This window comes from Phocoena phocoena, chromosome 16 (genome assembly GCF_963924675.1).
Source record: "Phocoena phocoena chromosome 16, mPhoPho1.1, whole genome shotgun sequence".
NCBI lineage: Eukaryota > Metazoa > Chordata > Mammalia > Artiodactyla > Phocoenidae > Phocoena > Phocoena phocoena.
The window spans coordinates 11,467,490-11,489,893 of NC_089234.1; the positions used below are offsets into that span (position 1 = coordinate 11,467,490).

The 22,404-nt window shown below is 37.7% G+C and overlaps 1 protein-coding gene across 4 annotated transcripts; it reads left to right on the top strand.

Annotated features, from left to right (window-relative positions):
* Positions 1–149: 149 nt before the first annotated feature.
* On the top strand, positions 150–21,668 carry TIAL1 (TIA1 cytotoxic granule associated RNA binding protein like 1). Of its 4 annotated transcripts, none has more exons than XM_065893755.1 (12): positions 150–374; positions 8,002–8,098; positions 14,045–14,143; positions 14,383–14,437; positions 14,595–14,682; positions 16,564–16,639; positions 18,574–18,682; positions 19,334–19,429; positions 19,539–19,623; positions 19,855–19,978; positions 20,316–20,455; positions 21,291–21,668. In XM_065893755.1, exons 1-12 carry the CDS (start codon positions 343–345, stop codon positions 21,415–21,417), a joined length of 1,128 nt encoding a protein of 375 aa, XP_065749827.1. In that variant the 5' UTR covers positions 150–342; the 3' UTR covers positions 21,418–21,668. The 4 variants fall into 4 exon arrangements, with proteins under 4 accessions (XP_065749827.1, XP_065749823.1, XP_065749825.1 ...); XM_065893751.1 differs by having other exon boundaries at positions 343–374; positions 13,994–14,143; positions 21,291–21,417; XM_065893753.1 differs by having other exon boundaries at positions 343–374; positions 19,855–20,008; positions 21,291–21,417.
* The last annotated feature ends 736 nt before the right edge of the window (positions 21,669–22,404 follow it).

The following is a 22,404-nucleotide window of genomic DNA, read 5'->3' on the forward strand; positions in this document are numbered from 1 at the left end:
GGTTTCCTCAGCGGCCTGTTTTCCTACTCACTCAGTTATCCCTTTTGCAGGCTGTCGCGGCTGGCCCGAGCGGTGACCTGGCGGGCCGCGCCTGCGCTGTGCCCCGTTTCCTGCCTGGCTGGTGGCGGCGGCCATTTTGTTCATCCTCCTCCTCCTCCTGCTCCTCCTGGTTGGAGCGCAGTGTCCGGAGCGGGCTGGGGGGAGAGAGCCCGAGAGCGGGGTTCGGTGCGTTTTCCTCTGTCCCCAGCCGGTGCCCGTAGCCCCCCTCCCCTTCCTCCCCACCCCCTCCCCTCCCCGGCCCTGCCCTCCCCCTTGTCCCGGGATCGCTCCGTCGCACCCACCATGATGGAAGACGACGGGCAGCCCCGGACTCTGTGAGTACCCGAGACGAGGGGTGCCAGGCGCCGAGAGGCCCGGGCACCGCGGGACGCTGTGGGAGGGAGCAGGAGAGCGGGGCCGAAGGCGGGACTCTTGGAGGCTCCCTGGCCGCGGTGGCGCGGACGCGAAGTGCATTCCTCATCTGTCCCTTTTTCCTTAGAAAGGAAGCTCTCCCTTCCCCCAAACATAGTCACTTCCTGGGGTCCGGGGCTTATTTCGACCTTTTCCTCTCGCGCCCTTCTTTGCAACCTCCTCCTAAGCCGGGTTTCTGCACGCCAGAGCCTGTCAGGCCCGGTAGAGCTCCTGCTCCCCTTCTGCTCCGGGGGCCCTGGGCCGGGCCGGGAGCAGCCGGTCCCCCACGGGGGCTGGGCCTGGTGGGGGTGGGACCGGGGGTGGGACCGCAGCCACATCCCCTGCGGGCCGCGAGGAATTAGCACTCACGCCCTCCAAGTCCCCAGTCGCTCCCTGCTCTTATCCCAAGTTGAGCTCTTCGAGGAAGCCGGACATTCTAACACCACTCAAGCCCCTACTGTCTTTCTGCCCCACGTGCCCCCGCCCACGCTGTCAGAAACACTTTGCCCAGCGCCCGCTACTTTTAAAGTGCAAAAGGGATCCCTCTTGCCGCCGGAGCATCTTTCCCTTCTTGGATGAAGTTTACTTTGAGCGCTACCTGCGCTAAACTGACAACCAGTTGTTAAAGTGGTGTTACCCCCTCCTAATCTGTGGATCGAGACCTTCAGAGTTGGATAAAATGATGTTTTTATCAGCTATTCGATGTGTCTTTTGAGCGCTTTTTCTTCTATCTTGCTGTTGCTCTTTACTCTGAAGCCCAGTGTAATGAATGAATTTCGTCTTTGAATCGCTTATTCGAGTTTCCTTTCCTTCCTAATGAAGAGTGATGACTCAGCATTTGCATTCCTTTCCAAATAGTGTGGCAGTCCTTTCTTTTTTCCTGCATTTTTAAAGTGTAATTTCTAATTAAATGTTTAAGTTGGGCACCTTGGGTTTTCCAAGTCTCTTGAAGCTCAGCACACCTGCCTCGAGTGCAAGGAGTCAGTCAGGTCGCTGCTTTGTTTTCTCTTGCCTCTGCTGGTATTGATACGATCATAGTTCACTTGGCTCTGCTATCTGATGGGGAAATTACTTTTTGGGGAACAGATGAAGGTGAATGGGTACTTAGGAAGTTAGACTAGTTTCTCATCTCTAGTCCTACCAAAGAAAGTTTGCTCCGTAAAGAAGGTAGATGTCTATGTTCAACATTAATACAAGTTTGTTTTTTTGGCTGGGGGGCGGGCTTAACACTTTTTTATTCCTACTTCTCTAATGTCTCACTAAAGTATCTGCTATCCCTTTTGAGAATTTGAGGTCAACTTAAGTACATCAAATGCTTGAATGGGAAGTCTGCTTAGTAGGAAGTTTTGTATCAATATTTATGTTTTGTGCTGTCTTCCATTTCTGCTCTCTTTTCCCAGAAAAGAGAGCATTGGGACAAACTTGAAATTTGTCCTCTAACATCTGTTGAAGCCAAGACTTGGTATTTAGTTAGCAATGTGTTCTTTGATGGAAGCATCTGGGAAAGCTGGATTTAGGCCTAGCAAGCATGTATTTAACAACGATAAAAGTTACATTGTATTTAAAAATCTGAAATGTCATCGCATCTTAATAGCTACTGAATAATTGGTTAATCCTCAAGGCATATTTCTCATTAACTGTATCTATCTGTTCCTTATGAAGAATTCCTGTTTTGTCATGCTAAACAAAATGCTATTGCAGTACCTTTAGTTCATACAAGCACTTCGCGTCTGCCTTCTCATCTCCATCAGATCTTAGACCGTAGACTAATAAGCTAACTTCTTTGTCACTTATTTCCTACCTCTACCTTCTCCAGTCTCCTGTTCTTTCTCAGAAACACAATTAAGTTGTCTATGTTTACAGTTATCTAAAAATGTGACATGTATACATATAAGTAAAGAAACATCTTGAGCTTCGTTGTATCTGTATGTTAGTATATGTTTACTATTCTGTCTTCCTTTTTCCTTCTCCCACTCTTCTCCATGGGAAGGATTTTTTTTTTTTTTTTTTTTAGACAAGGACTGCTACATCTTCCTAGGTCTTAACCCTGCAGCACTTAGTTCACTGCCTGGAACATAAGAGGTACTCAAATATTTTACAATGATTATACTTCCTTTCATTAAATTAATATAAAGTCCGTTTTTTTAAAAAGTCCTGATTGATTTAAAATTATATAAGCAGACATGATGGTCATATGTGGTGCGGTCTGTTGATTTTTATATTTTTTGAAATTTGAAATGTAAAATTTTGAGATAAAAGCAAATGTTTCACATTTGGATTTTTGTCAGATTTTAATAAAAATGCATATTTTTTTAAGTGTTCATTTTACATATTTCTCAAAGGGTTCTTTTAGATACAGGTAACATGATAAAAACTTTGAAGGTGACTTTAGAGGTTGATACCTAGTAGGGTTTTTTGTTTATTTATGGAGATCCTTCTTTTATTTTACATCGTGATCTTTGGATTAGGCTTTCAAGTGGCTGGTATGTTTTAAAAGAATGTACTCTTAACAAAGCTTATCTTAAACTGTTTCCTTAATATGCCTGTGTGTTACTAGTGAGGTTTTTTTCCTGCAGACACACACAAGCTAAGACATATGGTTCTATCATCAGAAAACAATATGGTGTTTATAGCCTAGGTAGGTCTTTAAATATTCATTACCTACAGTATTACTAATTTATTTGATGGTATTTAAAGTGATATAGAATTGCTTTGATGTTGAGCCTAAAATTTGTCTATATAGTTTCTTTGAAGGTCTGTTTTCTGATGTTCTTTGTTCCCATTTGACATTTTTTGTATTGGGGGGTAAATGTATTGGGTATCTTGAGATCTAAAAAAAACAAATGAGATCATGCTGTATAACACTGGTGTTGGAAGTGAACTGCCTGACACCTACCTTGTAGGACCCACATTTCAGATTTGTGTTGTGTGTAGCTTTGAGTACAGTGATTTGATCCATGGTATATCTGAATCTGTTATACAACATTAAATTGTAATGGTGTTCTATTGTAGTTTTATTTTCTTCATCTATTCAGTGCACCAAAATGAGTAGGAATTGCGGATCTGGAATTATACCATGTTAATGCAATGCCATCTTTAAGGCCGTTTTCTTCCCGATAGAGACTCAGTCAAAAGGAGGAAATAAGCCATTCATTTAGAGTATAATCTGAACATCTAAGGGCAATAGCAGCAAATACTGTTAAATCCCATTATAAAATTGATTAGCTGTACCATACATTTGGCTATATTGTGGCTGTGATTAAGCCTCTCATACAATTTAATCATATTTTCTTTTTCTTTAAAATGTATGTGTATGTGTGTTGATATTCCTTATATAGTTGGTCAGTTCACTTGTGCCTCCTGCACCTTTCCTCCACCCTGCCTCCTTCCTAAAATGAAATATCGACAAATTGATCAGCACATTAGAGGCCCATTGAAGGATACTGTTGCAAAATCTCCTCTTATATAGGAATTTTCAAGAACAAAAGTAAAAATGTTACTTAGCCATAGTGTCTTGTGTAAAAGTGCTGGTAATTTCAGCCTTCGTAGGGCTAATCTTTTCAGAGTGAGAGCACATTCAGTATTGAAAAGTGTGATTAGTCTTCTGAAAGGCATGATGTTCTTAACTTAAAATTCTGCCTGGTTGTATACATAGGAAGTAGTTTGGCAATGTGAACTTTTGCCTGCTGTGAAACTGCCAAGTTCTAGTCTCAAATTTGATTTTAACCCTGACTTTAGGGATAAAGACATAATTTTCCATTTTTAATGCATTAGTTCCTACAGTTCCTGTTCTTAGAAGACAAAATAGACCTAAGGTTTGCTTTTTTTTCCCCCCTTGAGGTAAAAATCGTTGTGGAATTTCCTAAGTGTTTACTCTTTGAATTGATCTCAATACAATAATTTGAGCCATTTGTCTTTTTCTGTTATTTTGTATGTGTTCTTCAAGTAGAAATTTTATATTTAAACCCTTGGAACTTTAGAATATATTGACGATTTTATAACCAAAGTAGAAAGAAAGTGAAGTGTAGATGATTTAGAAAGAAAAAGTAAATATTTCTGTGTGCTACCAAGAGATGATGTTTTTACCAGGTCAAGAGTTGAATATTTTTGTTAGTATTTATTTTGGGATAGATAATTTTATGATAACGTAAAGGTACTTAAGCTGTATAGTATTTTAAAAGCTGTAAAATGTTTCTGTATTAAGTGTTATGATGGATGAAGGCAAATGTAGGTGAATGAATTACAGAACTCTGAGTAAATGAAAAGGCAGTCTCAGGTTTCTGTATAATTTAGGTGAAATTATATGGTGAATTATCTCCTTTTTATCCTGGCAAATTAAGATGTTCTACATGTTGTTATGGAAGGCCATTTTTATTTTTATTTTATTATTTATTTATTTAATTTATTTTGCGGTACGCGGGCCTCTCACTGTTGTGGCCTCTCCCGTTGCGGAGCACAGGCTCCAGACGCGCAGGCTCAGCGGCCATGGATCACGGGCCCAGCCGCTCCGCAGCATGTGGGATCTTCCCGGACTGGGGCACGAACCTGTGTCCCCTGCATTGGCAGGTGGACTCTCAACCACTGCGCCACCAGGAAGGCCATTTTTATATTAGTTTTTGGAGTTTGCTACTTCACCAACTGAACTTTTAGTGGAGATATTTGAAAAATAGGAAACCTTAAAACTAAACTTTTTCTCTAAGTATTTCATGACATTCTAAACTTGCGTTAACCTTTTGCTCTTTGTTATCAGTGCTTGAAATATAAATTAATATATCTAAATGTACCTCTAGAAATTCTTCAGAATCTTTAGTTGATTAGAAATTGGTTGACTTGGAATAAAAATCCTGTGAAACAGTTAACAGCTTTGTGACTGTTAGGTATGTAAGGTAGTTAATGCCCGTGCAATTTTTTCCTGGAAAAATCATTAAACAGTCATACAAATTAAAATTATTTAAATCATTTACAGTTTGTTACATTCAAGTGATAATTTTAACTTTGTTGCTAGTTAGCTTTGATATGTGAGAATCAGTTTTATCCACTCCTATTCTCTTAGAAATGAGCTAACTATTAGCATTTTAGGTTAGTTGAGTGTTAACACTTCAGAGACCAAGGTCACTGTTCATTTTCTTTACAGATAGGTCTACTTTGTACAAAAAGAAATTCCATGGATACAGGTTCACAAACCCCTATGAGTTAAAAAAGAAAATAGGCAATTGTCTGGCTAGCTCAGAAGCCTATAACCTTTCACTACTGCTGGGAAAAGTATGTCACTGCACAGCCTACTGATGGGTCTGCTCTACTTTAAATATAACAAAAAGGTGGCATAGTGGACCTAAACCAGTTTGTCACTGGTTTAGTCTTCCATTTAAGTAACATTGGACTTGTGTTTCATTTTTAGAGCGTGTTAAAGTTATTAGCACCCATTGCAGTGAAATTCTTAGGTGAAAAGAAAATTGCTATTCATTCTTAATCAAATTTTTTTTTTCTTTTTAACACTTAACCTTACCTTTCTCAGTCTTATTTTTCCCTTTCAGAGTATCCTGTCTTAAACTATGGCAACTGTAGATACAAGGCTTATATTGGTCTCAGTACATTGTTTCCAGATGTTATGTATTATAGTTAGGAAAATAAAACTTATGTCCTTTTACTTTCCAGAAGAAAATGTGTTAAATTTTATAAATGTTGTTTGGTTTATGAGGATCATAACTGATGTGAGTTTTAGGAACTATGTGCTGAGTGCGAGAAAGACTTAAAGTTTATTAAGCTAAATTAAGATAGATCCATGGTAAAGAGGATGTGGTACATACATATAATGGAATATTAGCCATAAAAAGAAATGAAATTGGGTCATTTGTAGAGATGTGGATAGACCTAGAGTCTGTCATACAGAGTGAAGAAAGTCAGAAAGAGAAAAACAAATACTGTATATTAACACATATATGTGGAATCTAGAAAAGCGGTACAGATGAAGCTATTTGCAGGGCAGGAATAGAAAGGTATACATAGAGAACGGATGTTTGGACAGGGTGGGGGGGTAGCGGAGGGTGGGATGAATTGGGAGATTCGGTTTAACATAAATACATTACCGTGTGTAAAATGGGTAGCTAGTGGGAACCTGCTGTATAGCACAGGGAGCTCAGCTCCGAGCTCTGTGAAGACCTAGATGGGTGGGATGGGGGAGAGGGAGGGGGTATATGTATACATAGAGCTGATTCACTTCACTGTCCAGCAGAAACTAACACAACATTTTAAAGCAATTATACTCCAATAAAAAAAAAAAAAAAAGATCCATGATACAAGGTGGTCATCTCTGGGTGGTGGTGTTCTTCTCTTTTAAGTTTCTTATACAAAATACACACATTCAATTTGTAATTTTTAAAAAAATCTTTAGATGTGTTATAGTCAAAAGTATACCTGGGTGGTTTCCTGGTGGTGCAGTGGTTGAGAGTCCTCCTGCTGATGCAGGGGACACGGGTTTGTGCCCCGGTCTGGGGGGATCCCCCATGCCGCGGAGCGGCTGGGCCTGTGAGCCATGGCCACTGAGCCTGCGCGTCTGGAGCCTGTGCTCCGCAATGGGAGACGCCACAACAGTGAGAGGCCCGCGTACCGCCGAGGAGAAAAGTATACCTGGATTTGTCTTAAATTTTCTCTGAATTTCTAGAGAAATCTTTATATTTGCTTTGTTATCTACATAAAGATGTATTTTGTTGATTCTGATGCATTTTTGAGTGTGAATTTTATTTTACCCTGCTCTCCTAAAACAAAACTATGAAGACCTACCATCGATAACAATCTTATTAGCAAGGTAGAAAGAACAAAATCCTTCAATCTTTGTGTTTTGCTATAACTTTAATTCTCTTCTTTGTTCATGTAATTGCTTTGGTTGAGGGTCTAAGGTAAACTCACCTTGTGTCTGATATCCTTCTATGATCAGGTGTTTTAATGAATCAATATTTGTGGTATTATGTGTGTGTGTTATACATTATTTTGAATTGTGTTTCATATCTAAAAATTATAGTTATCTTGAGACTGATTTAAATTTTATTATTTTTATTCTAACAAATAAGATGAGAAAATGATATATAGGTACAGAATAATATGCTTTGGTGGGTAAGCAAGGTCATATTGATTTGGTTTTTTTTTTGGCCGTACACGGGCCTCTCCCACTGTGGAGCACAGGCTCCGGACGCGCAGGCTCCGCGGCCATGGCTCACGGGCCCAGCCGCTCCACGGCATGTGGGATCTTCCCGGACTGGGACACGAACCCGTGTCCCCTGCATCGGCAGGTGGACTCTCAACCACGGCGCCACCAGGGAAGCCCCTGATTTGTTTTTAATAGAGTCTTTTGAAGTGATATTTTAGTGACCTAAGAATAAGTGTTGCTTTCCTAAATGAGAGTTAATCTTACACTCAAAGGATCAGGCTTAATTGGAAATATTTTTACTGAAGACAGAGGAAGTTAAGATGAAATAAAAGATAATGAGTAGATGATAATGCTTTAGAGCCAGAGCTGAAGGGAAATAGCTGATTTTTTTTTTTCTTTCTGTACAGATACGTAGGTAACCTCTCCAGAGATGTGACAGAAGTTCTTATTCTTCAGTTATTCAGTCAGATTGGACCCTGTAAAAGCTGTAAAATGATAACAGAGGTAAGATCTTCCCAGTTCCCTGTGCTGACAATTAGCATAATGTTTAACATTTTGAGATACATGAGGTGATTAGTATCATTTTAAGTTTCAAGTTACTAGATGGAGAGATTCATGTTGTGTTGACTTATTTGACCTGATTGACAAACTAGGTTTAGAATGGAGTTTATCTGAGAGGACAGAGTTTCTGTGCTGTTATTTTCAAAGGGTCCTTCATGATGTAGTTATCTTCAAGTGATTCTGCTTGTGTAAAGTTGTTAGAGCTTATCTCAGAATGTCGAAAAACTAGGTTATATTTCATATATTTCCAATAAGAATTGGTGTGTGTAGAAGAACGTTAGGTTATTATGAGCATAGCGCCACACAGGCATCCTCAGCAGTTTTAGTGAATGCTGACTGAGCAGCTTCATGTAGATAGGGATTTAAATTGTTAGGATAATTTGTTTTCCTTTTTTTCAAAAAAATCTTACTTTTATACTTCCTGGTTAAGACTCTGGAGCAGTGCCCAATGACTCGGTTTTCATTTTATTTATTAACACTTTTTTTTTTCAACTGTTCAGTATGTACCAGATACCACGGTAAGTGCTAGGGATACAGTGGTGAATAAAACGGTTCCTAGCGCGATAGAATTTTCCAGTCTATGAGGGAGACAGAGGAAATAATAGGCACTAATGATATAGGATAATAAATAGTGTGGAAGTTGATAGTTTCAAGTGCTATAGGAGCTTATAGGTCCGTACAGTCTTCAGTCAGGGGAGGATTCAGTGTCTAGGCTGAAACTGAAAAGGATAGTAATGGAAACTGGCTAGACAGGAATTTGAGAAAGAAGGGAATCCAGGTAGAGAGAAGAATGTTGATCAAGCCTGGTAGACAGAGAGCGGGAGTGCTTGTGAGATAGAGGGAAAGATAGAAACCATAACGTGGTTGGAGTTTCGAAAGGGATTAGTCTTAGGAGATGCCAGGAGATGAGGCAGGAGTGTTCAGCAGGGGCCAGAGCTGTGCTAAGGAGTTTGTGTTATATTCTGAGACGGAGGGGAACTATTAGAAATATGTAAAGCAAAGTGGCCTTTTGATCTTCATTCTTAACTAATAAGGATAATTATTACTCTGTTCTGGTATATTATCTCTTCTTTCCTTCCTGTCTTTGATTATTTATTCATTCTTCCTTTAATTAATCAAAAATTTACTTTGTACTAGGCACTGTTCAAAGCATTGGGGATATAATGCAGAGCTAGACCAGTGAAGTTCACAAGAGTTTACATGTTAGTGGGAGTATTGTAAATAACAAGTAAACAAGATAATTCTGGATAGGAGTAAGAGCTTTTAAGAGAATATAACAGTTCTGTGATGATGATTGCAGTGTTGGTGCTGTATAGGCTAGGTGGTGAGGGATGACGTCTTGCTGCAGTTGGCATCTATACTGTGAAAGTAATAATGTAGGTTCTTAAGGAGATGGGAACTGAAGTTGCATAATTGAATGTTGAGGCTTTTTGGTTATGATCTGTGATCTAGAAATCTGTAATCAGTGGGCAGTTGACTCAGCCAAATTTTAAAAGATCAAATGAGTCTTTTTTAGACTATGGATGTTTGGTATGGGACCAACATGATAATGACTACTATCAGAAATCACCTCTTTGAGCTGATAGGAATAACAAGATGGTGCCATCTACATTAATAGCTGGAGGCAGAGGGAACAGCCCATACAAAGGCCTTGTGTTGGTAATGAGCTTGGTGCATTTGTGGAACCAAAGACCAGGGTGGTTGGAACCTTGTGAATGGTGGGAAATAAGTATAATAGAGTAGGCAGGCAGGGTTTGGAATCACATAGGGCAGTATGAGCCATGACAGAGTGTTTGGATTTTACTCTGCAGTGGGGATTTTAAGTAGGGCGATGAAGTATTCTTTTTTTTTTTTTATAGATTTTCTTTTTTTTTTAATAGTGTTTATTTATTTTTACTTGTTGACAGTTTGCTTTATTTATTTATTTATGGCTGTGTTGGGTCTTCGTTTCCATGCGAGGGCCTTCTCCAGTTGTGGCAAGTGGGGGCCACTCTTCATCGCGGTGCGCGGGCCTCTCACTATCGCGGCCTCTCTTGTTGCGGAGCACAGGCTCCTGACGCGCAGGCTCAGTAATTGTGGCTCATGGGCCCAGTTGCTCCACGGCATGTGGGATCTTCCCAGACCAGGGCTCGAACCCGTGTCCCCTGCACTGGCAGGCAGACTCTCAACCACTGCGCCACCAGGGAAGCCCTGAAGTATTCTTTTTTATTAATTTATTTGTTTGTTTGTTTTTGGCTGCATTGGGTCTTCATTGCTGCATGCAGGCCTTCTCTAGTTGCGGCGAGTGGGGACTACTCTTCTTCGCGGTGTGTGGGCTTCTCATTGCGGTGGCTTCTCTTGTTTCGGGGCACGGGCTCTAGGCACGCGGGCTTCAGTAGTTGTGGCTCGCGGGATCTGGAGCGCAGGATCAGTAGTTGTAGCGCACGGGCTTAGTTGCTGCGCGGCATGTGGAGTCTTCGTGGAGCAGGGCTCGAACCCATGTCTCCTGCATTGGCAGGCAGGTTCTTAACCACTTCGCCACCAGGGAAGTCCTCCTGATGAAGTATTCTTATTTGCTTTTTTTTTTTTTTGGCAGTACGTGGGCCTCTCACTGTTGTGGCCTCTCCCGTTGTGGAGCGCGGGCTCAGCGGCCATGGCTTACGGGCCCAGCCGCTCTGCAGCTTGTGGGATCCTCCCGGACCAGGGCACAAACCCATGTCCCCTGCATCGGCAGGCGGACTCTCAACCACTGCGCCACCAGGGGAGCCCCTTATTTGCATTTTTAACGTTACTTTATTTGGAAAATGATTATTGTATGGAGAATGGATTGTAGGGGGCAAGAGTGGAAGGAGAGGGAAACCAGCTGTGTTTATTTCACTAGCCTAGGTAGGAGATGATGTTCTTTAGAGTCGTAGCCATAGAAACAGAGGTAGATAAGTTTGGGATACATTTTGGAGGTAGAATCAGTAGGACTGGATTGGCTGTGGGACATAAAGGAAGGCATCAAGAAAGACCCCTTAGATTCTTGTTTGCAGTTGTGTGTATGTTAATGCTATTTGCTAAAATGGGCATGGCATGACTGAGGGAGACATAGGATTGATTGGGGGTGGGGAGTGGTGGGAATCAAGCTCTGTTTTGGCAATGTTAATTTTAAGATGTGCATTAGACATATAAATGGACGTCATATGTAGGCAGTTGGATAAACTGTTTTGGAACTCTAGGGAAACCAGTGTTGATGATACTAGCTTGCAGTGATAATTTGAAGCCATGGGACTGGATAAGATTTAGCTCCTAGATCTAGAGAGAGCGCTGAGAGAGAAGAGAGTAGAGGGGGCCTAGGTTCGAGCCCTGGAGCATCTCAACACTTAAGTGACATTTATAGTTTGAGTTAAGGAGGAAGAAATACTTTCTGAAAGATCTTCCAGTGAAGAAACAGGAAAACCAAGAGAGTATGGTGGAATCTACAGGAGAATATTTAGAAGAGGAGGAGAGTTGTCAACAGTTTTGAATTCTGCTTGAAAGTCAAGGTGAGGACAGAAAAGGGATCACAGAGATGGCAGGGAGGTCATTGGTGACCTCAACATGAAGTTTCCTTTCCATGGTTGGGTTGGAAACTGACTGGAGTGGATTTAGGAAAGAGTGAAATGTGAGAAAGTGGAGAGTCGCTAGAAAATTTTTGAGAAACATTTGATACATATATTTTTTAAAACCTGTGTGCACAGTCAGCCATATGAAGGGGTAGAGGAGTTTGAAGTGAACTTTCATAATTTATCTGTATTCTACAACTCCTATATTTGAACTTGTAAATAGTTGTAAAATTTCATATTTCTTTGTCTTGACATTTATGTCATCCAACAAAAATTGGTGACAACACCGTGCTAAGGACACAGTTGATTTCAGAGTGTCACTTAGTGGTGGTGTAAATGGGAAGCTTTCAGAGGGCATGGACTCATGAACTCTAGTACAGACTATTCGTTTCCTTTCATAAATTTCATTTTAGGGTATGAGAAATCCCTTTCCTCCCCTTAGTTTTACGATGTTTTACTTTAGATACTGTTTATCGTAGATTCTAGCTTTCCCTGTATATTATAATAAATGTATATTATCAATTCTAAGGCAAATGTTAAAAAATTTTAACATCTCTGACAGTGACAAAAAATGGTGTCTTAAATGAGATGAAATGCAGTGTGATGTGAATATATGTGTGTGTGTGTGTGTGTGTGTACATGTATGTACATACATTGAATGGGATCTGGCCTACTACTAGTTAGATAAATTTGAAGTCAGTATGCATGAGTAGACTAGTTTACTAAAGCCCGTTGTTATCATAGTTCTACCATTGGACTCCTGTATGTTTTGCTATGGTTAACAGTGTTTTCCTTAGAGACCATCAGGGCAGAAGAGGTAGGAAAAGTTGACTAGCACAGTGTTAGCTTCATATTTACCTTTAAACCTTTTCTTCAGTGAGTGTTACTGGTAAACGTTAACTCTTCTACAAAAGGAATGTTTGGAGTCTTTTCCCTATTTCCTTTCTCTGCCTCCTGAGAACAGCATTCATGTGGCTACAACAATAGGATTTTGTATGAGAGCCCGTAGTAGTTTTCTTGTCAGTATTAATGATTACGCTTTTTTCCCCCTCAAGGAAATGCCTTCTGGTTGCTTCACCACTATTGTTTTAGACGTCTTATTTTGGATTTTTCTGCTAAAACTTCCCTGGAATGAAAAACAGTGGTTGTTGAAAAGAGCTTTATTTTATCTGGTATTTTTAATCCCTTGTAAGTGCAACTGGAATTCCACATTTTAAACATTATTTTTAGATATTTTACATTGAATAGTGATGTTTTTAACCTTATGTAAAAAATATATTTGTACAACTGTATAGCTGTTCAATATAGGTTGCAGTCTTATAAAATTCATTTCCATTTTGGTTCATAGGTGTTACAGTTGTTATATCTTAGGTACTTTCTCATCTTATATTGGTGTTTTATATTCACTGGTGTCATATTAGGTACTCACTTTTTAAAAAAAATTTTTATTGGAGTATTGTTGATTTACAATGTTGTGTTAGTTTCAGGTGTACAGGAAGGTGAATCAGTTATACATATACTTATTTCCACTCTTTAGGTATTCACTCTCTTATATTGGTGTTTTGTGATATAAAATTTTAGCTTTGTTGTGGAACATTTTATTCAGACACATTTTCAGAAAATCTTTTCTTAATCACTAGTATATTTTTCTGGTCTTTGGAAGACCAAATTCAAAGTGTATAGAATCTCCAGAGCTTCAGAAGATTTTGAAAGGTAGGGATTTCATTTCAACAGCTGGTTATAAATCTGAAAAATTTCTCTTTTCATTCTTATTCCTTCCTTGTACAGAAAAGAAATACATAATCTCGTCTTATTATATGTATCAATAGTACTAATCCTAGTTTCGATCAGGAGTAAGTTTGTAAAGTTGGTTCATTTCTGTATTTTTTTTATAGTCATGGGATACAGTTTATGAAGGATTATGATGCATAAATAGAATTCATCCCTTTGAAAATAATGTTGGGAGAGAAGAGCAGTGGTAAGGAGTGGTCCTTATCTCTCAAATCTGAACTTGAGGTTTTGTTTGGTCTAATATAAACTTCTGTTTTATATTTAACATACTTCACCAGAATTCTGTACTTTGATTTAATGCTGGTAGTCATGATTCTGTACTGCTTTGTAGTTCTGTTTGAGTACAACAGTATTCTGAGGTGCAAAGTCAGGTATAGGTGTAAATCTTATTTTTAAAGTGTTAGGCTTTCATAAGCTTATGCAATCTCACCTCGTACATGCCTAGCTATCAGTAATGTTTTTTCCTGGATTTTCTTCTCAGCAACCCGATAGCAGAAGGGTCAACTCTTCTGTTGGATTTTCTGTTTTGCAGCATACAAGCAATGACCCATATTGCTTTGTGGAATTTTATGAACACAGAGATGCAGCTGCTGCATTAGCTGCTATGAATGGGAGAAAAATTTTGGGAAAGGTAAGATAATAAATGATGGCATCTTATGAGTATATATATTTGCATGTCAAATTAGTTTGTATTCTTTCTTAGCAAGTTTTTAACAAATATTCAGCTCTGCCAAGTGATGGTTTTGCTTTATTCAGCCTAGTGCTTTTACCAAAATAATCCTGCTTGATAAAATGATTTAATAAGTGGTAAGTGTTGTGATTCATAATGACATGCCTAATAATTTTATTAAATATAATCTTTATTTTTAGGAGGTCAAAGTAAACTGGGCAACAACACCAAGTAGCCAGAAAAAAGATACTTCCAGTAAGTACTCCTGCTGCATTTTACTGTGGAAGAGTTCTGAAATTATCCTTGGCAGCATTACCAGCTCAAATAGGTTTTTTTCTTCCTTTAGTGTTGCCTAAAAAAGGTTTAGTACCTGACTTCTTAAGTATTTGATTACCAAATGCTTTGATTTCAGATCATTTCCACGTGTTTGTTGGGGATTTGAGTCCAGAAATTACAACAGAAGATATCAAATCAGCATTTGCCCCCTTTGGTAAAATATCGTAAGTATCATAATCAATACTATATTCAGTAGTGGTAGGCAAAATTGTACATGATTAACTTGTATCAGAATTAAGATTTTCTTTCCCTAGTTAGTGTGATTTTTGTTTGTTTTGTTTTTTTGATTAGTAGATGTTGTTGAAAATGTTAATGTCATTTCAGTGTTATGGGGTCTTGTTTTCATCTAATCCTGTGTATAACATGTTAAAAATTAAGTGATTCTGTTTGTTATCTTTAAAGCAGATGTTTGGGTGGTAAAACTTATTATAAAGTCCAGCTTTTTGTCAAGTGTTTGGTGGTTAAAGATATGGGTTAACCAAAAATAAATGATTCATACTGTGTATTAAACTTTTATAGGAGGAATTTATAAATGGGGAAAGTAGGTAAATCCTTGGATATATTGTGAAATTGGAAATGTACATGTTTAATTATAATGATAAATGTGTTTTGATATTTTAGCTGAAAAGTAGCATTATTATAGTAGTAAAATGTTTCAATGTCTGAGCCATAAATGTGGGATTAATTAGTAGATTTTTTTTGTTAGTGGTATTTGATTCTGCTAGGGTAGGGCCCAATTGTGGTTTGATTTTTTTTTTTTTTTTTTAAACAAAGTTGGTGCTCAGATTTTGCTGTATGTTACTTGATCAAATATATTGGAAAATTTTAAGTGTTACAAGTTCTATAAAATGTTTATCACAATTTATCTGCTTAAAATCACTTTATTTTATGTATTTATTTCCTATAGATTGAAGTTAAACGTTTTAGTACTACTTTACAAAAAATACGTTTCACCTAAGAACAACAGTATTTCTCTCTGCAATTTGTTGTTCTATAGATTTAATTTATTTGATAGATTTAATTCTTAATTTTCTATTTTGATATTTACTTTGCTTTTTAATCTAGATGTGGTAAGTAGTACTGTTTTAAAAATCAGTATAAAAAATAATACAGGTTGCTGTTTTTCAATCTATATTTATACCTGAGACCTGCAGTTTTTCTAAAGTCCAAGTCACAATTAAAAGTAATAGCATTCTGGTTATTTTGCAGAATTGCTCATAAGAATGGACAGGATCTTGAAGGCTAACTGCAAGGAACTGTGCACACTGGAACTCAGTTGTAGATTTTTTTCTCATTTCTATTTATTCTTATTATACATTATTTATATATACATATTTTAGTATTTACATTTAACATTCTATATTCAGTGGAGTTCTATATTTCCAATCATTTTAACTTACTCACTAAAATTTCTGTGTAAATTTGTTGTTTTCGTACTGGTGTGCTTAGCATTGTTGTTAGTTTTTTATTCTCCTTTCTTAAATTTCTGAAAATGTCAATTTTTCAAAATTTACAGCTGCCCAAACTCCAAAATGATGGTAGAGAATTGACCAAGAAAAATAAAGAAATCTGTTAACAGGCCATGTATGCCTTTTTAATTCCTATTTTTTCCTCTTTTTCAATTTTTTAATATTTCATATATTTTGTATCACTAGGCAGAAGACATTTAACTATTTAGAGATTGCATGGTAAAGTAGTTAGCATTGTTACAGTAATTTATAGAACCAGTAAACCTTAAAGGACACTAGCGAATAGAATATTAGAAAAGGAAACTATTGTTCCTATTAATCTTCAAATTTGAGCATTTAGTTTAGAAAGCACAGGCTGTTTGATTAGGTTGCATGTTTATTACATGTTTTTGTCCTACTGCTTTTTTCTAACAGGTAAAGAAGCGTTAGGGAGAGTTCAGGAATGGCTGTAGTTAATTAGGGCTAACTGGAATTTTATTTAAAAAAATGCTCACAATACAGTGTGTGTGGTTCCTTTTAGTTTTTATTTTGAGGATGACTTTTACTTCCCTCATTTAGCTGTGCTTCTTTTCACAGGGATGCCCGAGTAGTTAAAGACATGGCAACTGGAAAATCCAAAGGCTATGGCTTTGTATCTTTTTATAATAAACTGGTATGTTCTTGCAACTCAATTTGAATTTAATGCAAAATTTAGTTGTTAATGAATATTTTTGGATGTTGACTACAAACAACTATTGTGTAATTTTGTTTTAATAATAAGGTGTGGTTCGTTCTATTTTTTCATAAGCTTGGAAATAACTGGGAAAAATAGGCTGATTATAATGAAGTATATTGAAGCTTGCATTTGTGACTTGGTAAGGGTAAGATGTGTTAGAAGTAAAACTCACAACTAGGACAAATGAGCTAATCTCAGAATTTGAAGGGAAGTTAAATTATATTTGTCTTGGGACTTCCCTGGTGGCACAGAGGTTAAGACTCCGCATTCGCAACACAGGGGGCTTGGGTTCAATCCCTGGTCAGGGAACTAGATTCCACATGCATGCTGCAACTCAGTATTCGCATGCCACAACTAAGGAGCTCACCTGCCGTAACTGAGACCTGGCATAACCAAATAAATAATAAAATAAATAAATGTTTTAAAAAATTATATTTGTCTTAACCATGAAAATCTCAATTTTAACTTTCTTAAAATGCTTTTATTTATGTATGTATGTATGGCTGCGTTGGGTCTTAGTTGTGGCATGCAGGATCTTTTGTTGCAGCATGCAGGCTTCTCTAGTTGTGGCCTGTGGGCTTCTCTCTAGTTGTGGCGCATGAGCTTCTCTCCAGTTGTAGTGCACCACGTGGGCTCTGTACCTGGGGCACGCAGGCTCTCTAGTTGTGGTGCGTGGGCTTAGTTGCCCCGCAGCATGTGGGATCTTAGTTCCCCGACCAGGGATTGAACCCACATCCCCTGCGTTGGAAGGCGGATTCTCAACCACTGGACCACCAGGGAAGTCCCTTAACTTTTTAATTATTATCCATATTTTTGTAGCTGGGACGTTAATGGCTACAGCAAATTATGTAAATGAAATTTTAAGCAATTTGTCTTGATTTTTGCATGTATTTAAGAACGAGGTACCAAATATCGAAACATTTGCATTAACTATAACATCAGATAATAAAATGGGCTTTGGTATTAATGTTTTGGAACAGTTTCAACAACTTAAATTATTTACATTTTATTGAAGCAGTAAGATAAAGGGCAGGAGTTGTATCCTTTTTTTGCTTAGATTCATTGCAAATTCACATTACTTCCTAAATTCATTTTTTGGGAATTCCCTGGCAGTCCAGTGGTTACAACTCCTCACTTCCACTGTAGGGGGCATGAGTTCCATACCTTACTCAGTTTATTGTAGAACTCAATTTTACAGCATTCTAAATCATAATGCAGAAGTCTTCCGTCTTAAGTTTTAAATCTTCTGTCATAGTCCATTGTTATTAGAATGTAGAATGGGGGGTTAGGTGGTATTTAGACCATAGTATCAAAGAGTTTTTAGATACTTCAGTAAAAGTCATATTACACCTCAACCATAAAATTAAGATATTTGAAAACAATTTTGTCCTTTTTTTTGGTGATCAGTTGGATTGTAATTTTCTCCTTTTATGTTTGAATTATAATTTCCCTTGATGCTTAAATGCTATCCTGGGTTTTTTTTGTTTTTTTTTCTAAAATATTTTAATTTATTTATTTGGCTGCACCGGGTCTTAGTTGCTGCACGCGGGATCTTCGATCTTCCTTGCAGCATGCAGGATCTTTAGTTGTAGCATGTGAACTCTTAGTTGCGGCATGTGGGATCTAGTTCCCTGACCCGAGATTGAACCTGGGCCCCCTGCATTGGGAGCGCAGAGTTTTAGGTACTGGACCACCAGGGAAGTCCCTATCCTGGTATTTTAAAATCTATAAATAAATGTTGCTTTAATGAGTCACTTACTGATAAGATTTATTGGATCCAGAAGTGCCAATGTTTTATTTCATCTTAATGAGTCTTATGAACCACTCTTTTCTGTGTTTGTAATTGCTGTTTTTTTTCTTTTTCTCCGTAGGATGCAGAAAATGCAATTGTGCATATGGGAGGTCAGTGGTTGGGTGGTCGTCAAATCAGAACCAATTGGGCCACACGTAAACCACCTGCACCTAAAAGTACACAAGAAAGTAAGATATGTCTCCTTTATATGTTTTTATGGATACTTCACAAAATCATGTATTAGTTTAGTCTTAATTTCTTAACATTGAAATTTTATTAACATTTCAAGACTCATTTTATCTTCAATATAATTGTGGGAAAATAACTGGGCTTTGATGCAAGTATATTTGGAGCTGTGAACCAGGTGATTTTATAGGTCAGATCATAGTGTCAAGGAGAAAAAATTCTGTTTCTCCCTGCAATGAGGCATATCTTAATAGTATATGGTAATCAGTTTTATAATGATGTATAACTTTTTTTTTTTGGCTGCGTTGGGTCTTCGTTGCTGCACGTGGGCTTTCTCTAGTTGCGGCGAGCGGGGGCTACTCTTCGTTGTGGTGCGCGGGCTTCTCACTGTGGTGGCTTCTCTTGTTGCAGAGCACGGGCTCCAGGCGTGTGGGCTTCAGTAGTTGTGGCACGCGGGCTCAGTAGTTGTGGCTCCTGGGCTCTGTAGATCGCAGGCTCAGTAGTTGTGGCTCATGGGCTTAGTTGCTCCGTGGCATGTGGGATCTTCCCGGACCAGGGTTCGAACCCGTGTCCCCTGCATTGGCAGGCAGATTCTTAACCACTGTGCGACCAGGGAAGCCCCATCAACATTTTTGTTTTCTTTCTGCATATAGATAACACTAAGCAGTTGAGATTTGAAGATGTAGTAAACCAGTCAAGCCCAAAAAATTGTACTGTGTACTGCGGAGGAATTGCTTCTGGGTTAACAGGTACAGTGTCTGGTTTTTCTAATCCCCTTCTCTGGAGCTTCATCATTATTAGCAGCAATTTCATGATAACATGAACCTTAAATATTTTATTTGTATGTTTGTTTTTCAGATCAGCTTATGAGACAGACATTCTCACCATTTGGGCAAATTATGGAAATCAGAGTTTTTCCAGAGAAGGGCTATTCATTTGTCAGGTAAAATCCTACCTTACATTTGATCCATTCCTTTCCGTTATATTATTTGATCCCCTCAGGTATCAGAGTTTGTTATTTCAGTACTTCTTTGCAATGTAGAACTTTAAACTCCTACATGATGTACTTTAGGAAAATACCAAGATGATACTTATAAATTAAGGAGTTTCTGTATTACTTACTAAGTACTTTAAAAAATAAAAAACAAAAAACTTCATTCTCATCTTCTCTTAGATTTTCTACCCATGAAAGTGCAGCCCATGCCATTGTTTCGGTGAATGGTACTACAATTGAAGGACATGTTGTTAAATGCTATTGGGGTAAAGAATCTCCTGATATGACTAAAAACTTCCAACAGGTAATCCAATTTTTCATAGCACTTTTTAAGGTCTCCTTCTTACATATCTACATAAAAGCTTTAGAAATTGTAAAAGAAAGCAAACAAAAAAGTAAAGCATATAGCTGCTTTCAGTTGATTTTATTAATGCTATTTCAAAAGTGATTATTTTGCGGTATTAACTGAATCTTAATACTTTCTTTTCACAGGTGTCACCACCCCAATAAACTTAGACAATGATAAATAACAGAGTCCTATTCACATAAGGGTGCTTAGTTTTTCTCTTCCTTGTCTCCCACTTTCTTCAAATACTGTGTTTCTTACTTGTTCCCTAAAACAGTAATTTGCTTTTTCCTAGGTCGACTATAGTCAGTGGGGCCAGTGGAGCCAAGTTTATGGAAACCCACAACAGTATGGACAGTATATGGCAAATGGGTGGCAAGTACCACCTTATGGAGTATATGGGCAACCATGGAATCAACAAGGATTTGGAGTAGAGTAAGTTGTTTGAGTTTTTCCAGTATAGAAGCACATATAGTTCCGATAAAAGGAATTAAAAAGTGTGTTTTCCTAGGGAGAATCTATTTAAACTAAATACATTGAACTCTGTGGCATTAACTATGTGGCATTATAAGCATTGTAGAAACTTTATGAAAAATGAATTGTAATGCTAAAAATTTGCTTTTTATTATCTAGGTGGAAAGGGAGTTTGGGGTAACATATGATGTGTCCTCCTATCTCTATGAGCAGTTGGTAGAATTTGATTTACATTTCTAATACACTGTTTTATCTACTTGTTTATTTTTTCATGGAAAAGATCTTTGTCTGGATATGTTCAGCAATTTAATGATGTATGCCTGTTGGCTTGTGTGAGAAGTCTCTGAAATTTATCTAATATAAAGTAGCTCACTTTTTCCCCTTTATTGGTAGATTGCGTTGGTCCCTTGTGCTTTTTCTAGCCAGCCCAAACCTTTGTTTTCACCAGTTCTTCCTCCTGTTTACAAAGTAAACTTGTGTTTTTAAAATTGTTTATAAATTGATATACCATGTGTGCAATATATGGTGGGTAGATGATGAGTTGAATCATTTGTCATTTTTAAAATATCAGTTTTGAGATACTTTTCAGAGAAGTCATATGTGATCTTAGCAAAAATTTAAGACTAATATTGAAATATATATTTTGCATATATGGATATATATGATTTATTTCTTTGCTCTCTGTTTTAAGTATGTTGATTTCTTGTTTATGATTAGGCTCTGCTTGACTTTTGTATAACTGTATAGACAAGTTTTTCTTTGCATTTGCTGAAGATTTTTTTTTTTTTCTTCCAAGTCAATCACCGTCAGCTGCTTGGATGGGTGGATTTGGTGCTCAGCCTCCCCAAGGACAAGCCCCTCCCCCTGTAATACCTCCTCCCAACCAGGCTGGATATGGCATGGCCAGTTACCAAACACAGTGAGCTGGGACTCTAAACAAAATGTAATTCATGATAGCTTCAATTTCCTTGTGACACTCTGAAGACATGAAAGTAGACATCGGAAAATGAAAATATTTATTTTAAAAATTGAAATGTTTGGAACCTTTAGCACAGCTTTGCTTTGGTGAAGGACACATGTCTTCTAGTTCTGCCTTTTTAAGTTTTTGTTCATGATGGATATGAACATGATTTTTCTTTGTGTACAAAAACTACAATAAAGTCAATTAAGACAATTCTGACTACAAATTTTGATATAATAGGAGAAATGGGTAATACATTTTGATTCTTAGATACTATTCCATTTTTATCTTGCTGTTCAGTATTTTAACTCACTGTGTTTTTAAAAGAGCAAAAAAGGGAGGATCATGGAAAACTGGGAATCACAAATAAGTTCATCTTGAACCTTGATACTCCCCTCCCCTCCCCCAAGGTGGACCACATTTGAAGTCAGCAGAAAAAAAGTGTGATATTGAGAAGAAATGCATGATTTTGGAGTCGCTTTGGAGGAAATACTTTCTCTGTGCCTAAAGAAACTGAAGCCAGACTGATAAAAAGAAATTTTGCAACCTAAATAAGGAACAGCATTGTCTGACTTACTTGAGCAAATATTGGTGGTCCAGATTAAGACATATTTTTAAAACTTTAAAAAGTGTTGATTATTAAAACTGTAGTAAATTACATTTCATTTTGGGGGGAGAATTCCAAGTATGGTGTTTGTATTAAAGTCAGACAGTCATTCTTATGCTTTTACATGAAGTTTAAATGATATACATTGTAAATATTGAATACAGTGTTTAAAAAGCATGCTTCAACATAGAAGTAGCAGCAATGTAATTATTTGAAGTAACACTTAACACTCCACTGCATTGAATGCAGTGGATGAATAAGAATGTTTAAGACTGACATTTCCAAGGTTGGCTACTATGTAAAATTAAAATTATACAAATTACTATACAGAAAAAGCCTTAA

Coding starts and splice junctions, on each gene's coding strand:
- TIAL1 (XM_065893751.1), top strand. CDS start 343: ATGATGGAAGACGACGGGCAGCCCCGGACTCT. Junction 14,683..16,563: donor GCCCCCTTTGGTAAAATATC/GTAAGTATCATA, acceptor TTCTTTTCACAG/GGATGCCCGAGTAGTTAAAG. Junction 18,683..19,333: donor ACCTAAAAGTACACAAGAAA/GTAAGATATGTC, acceptor TTCTGCATATAG/ATAACACTAAGCAGTTGAGA.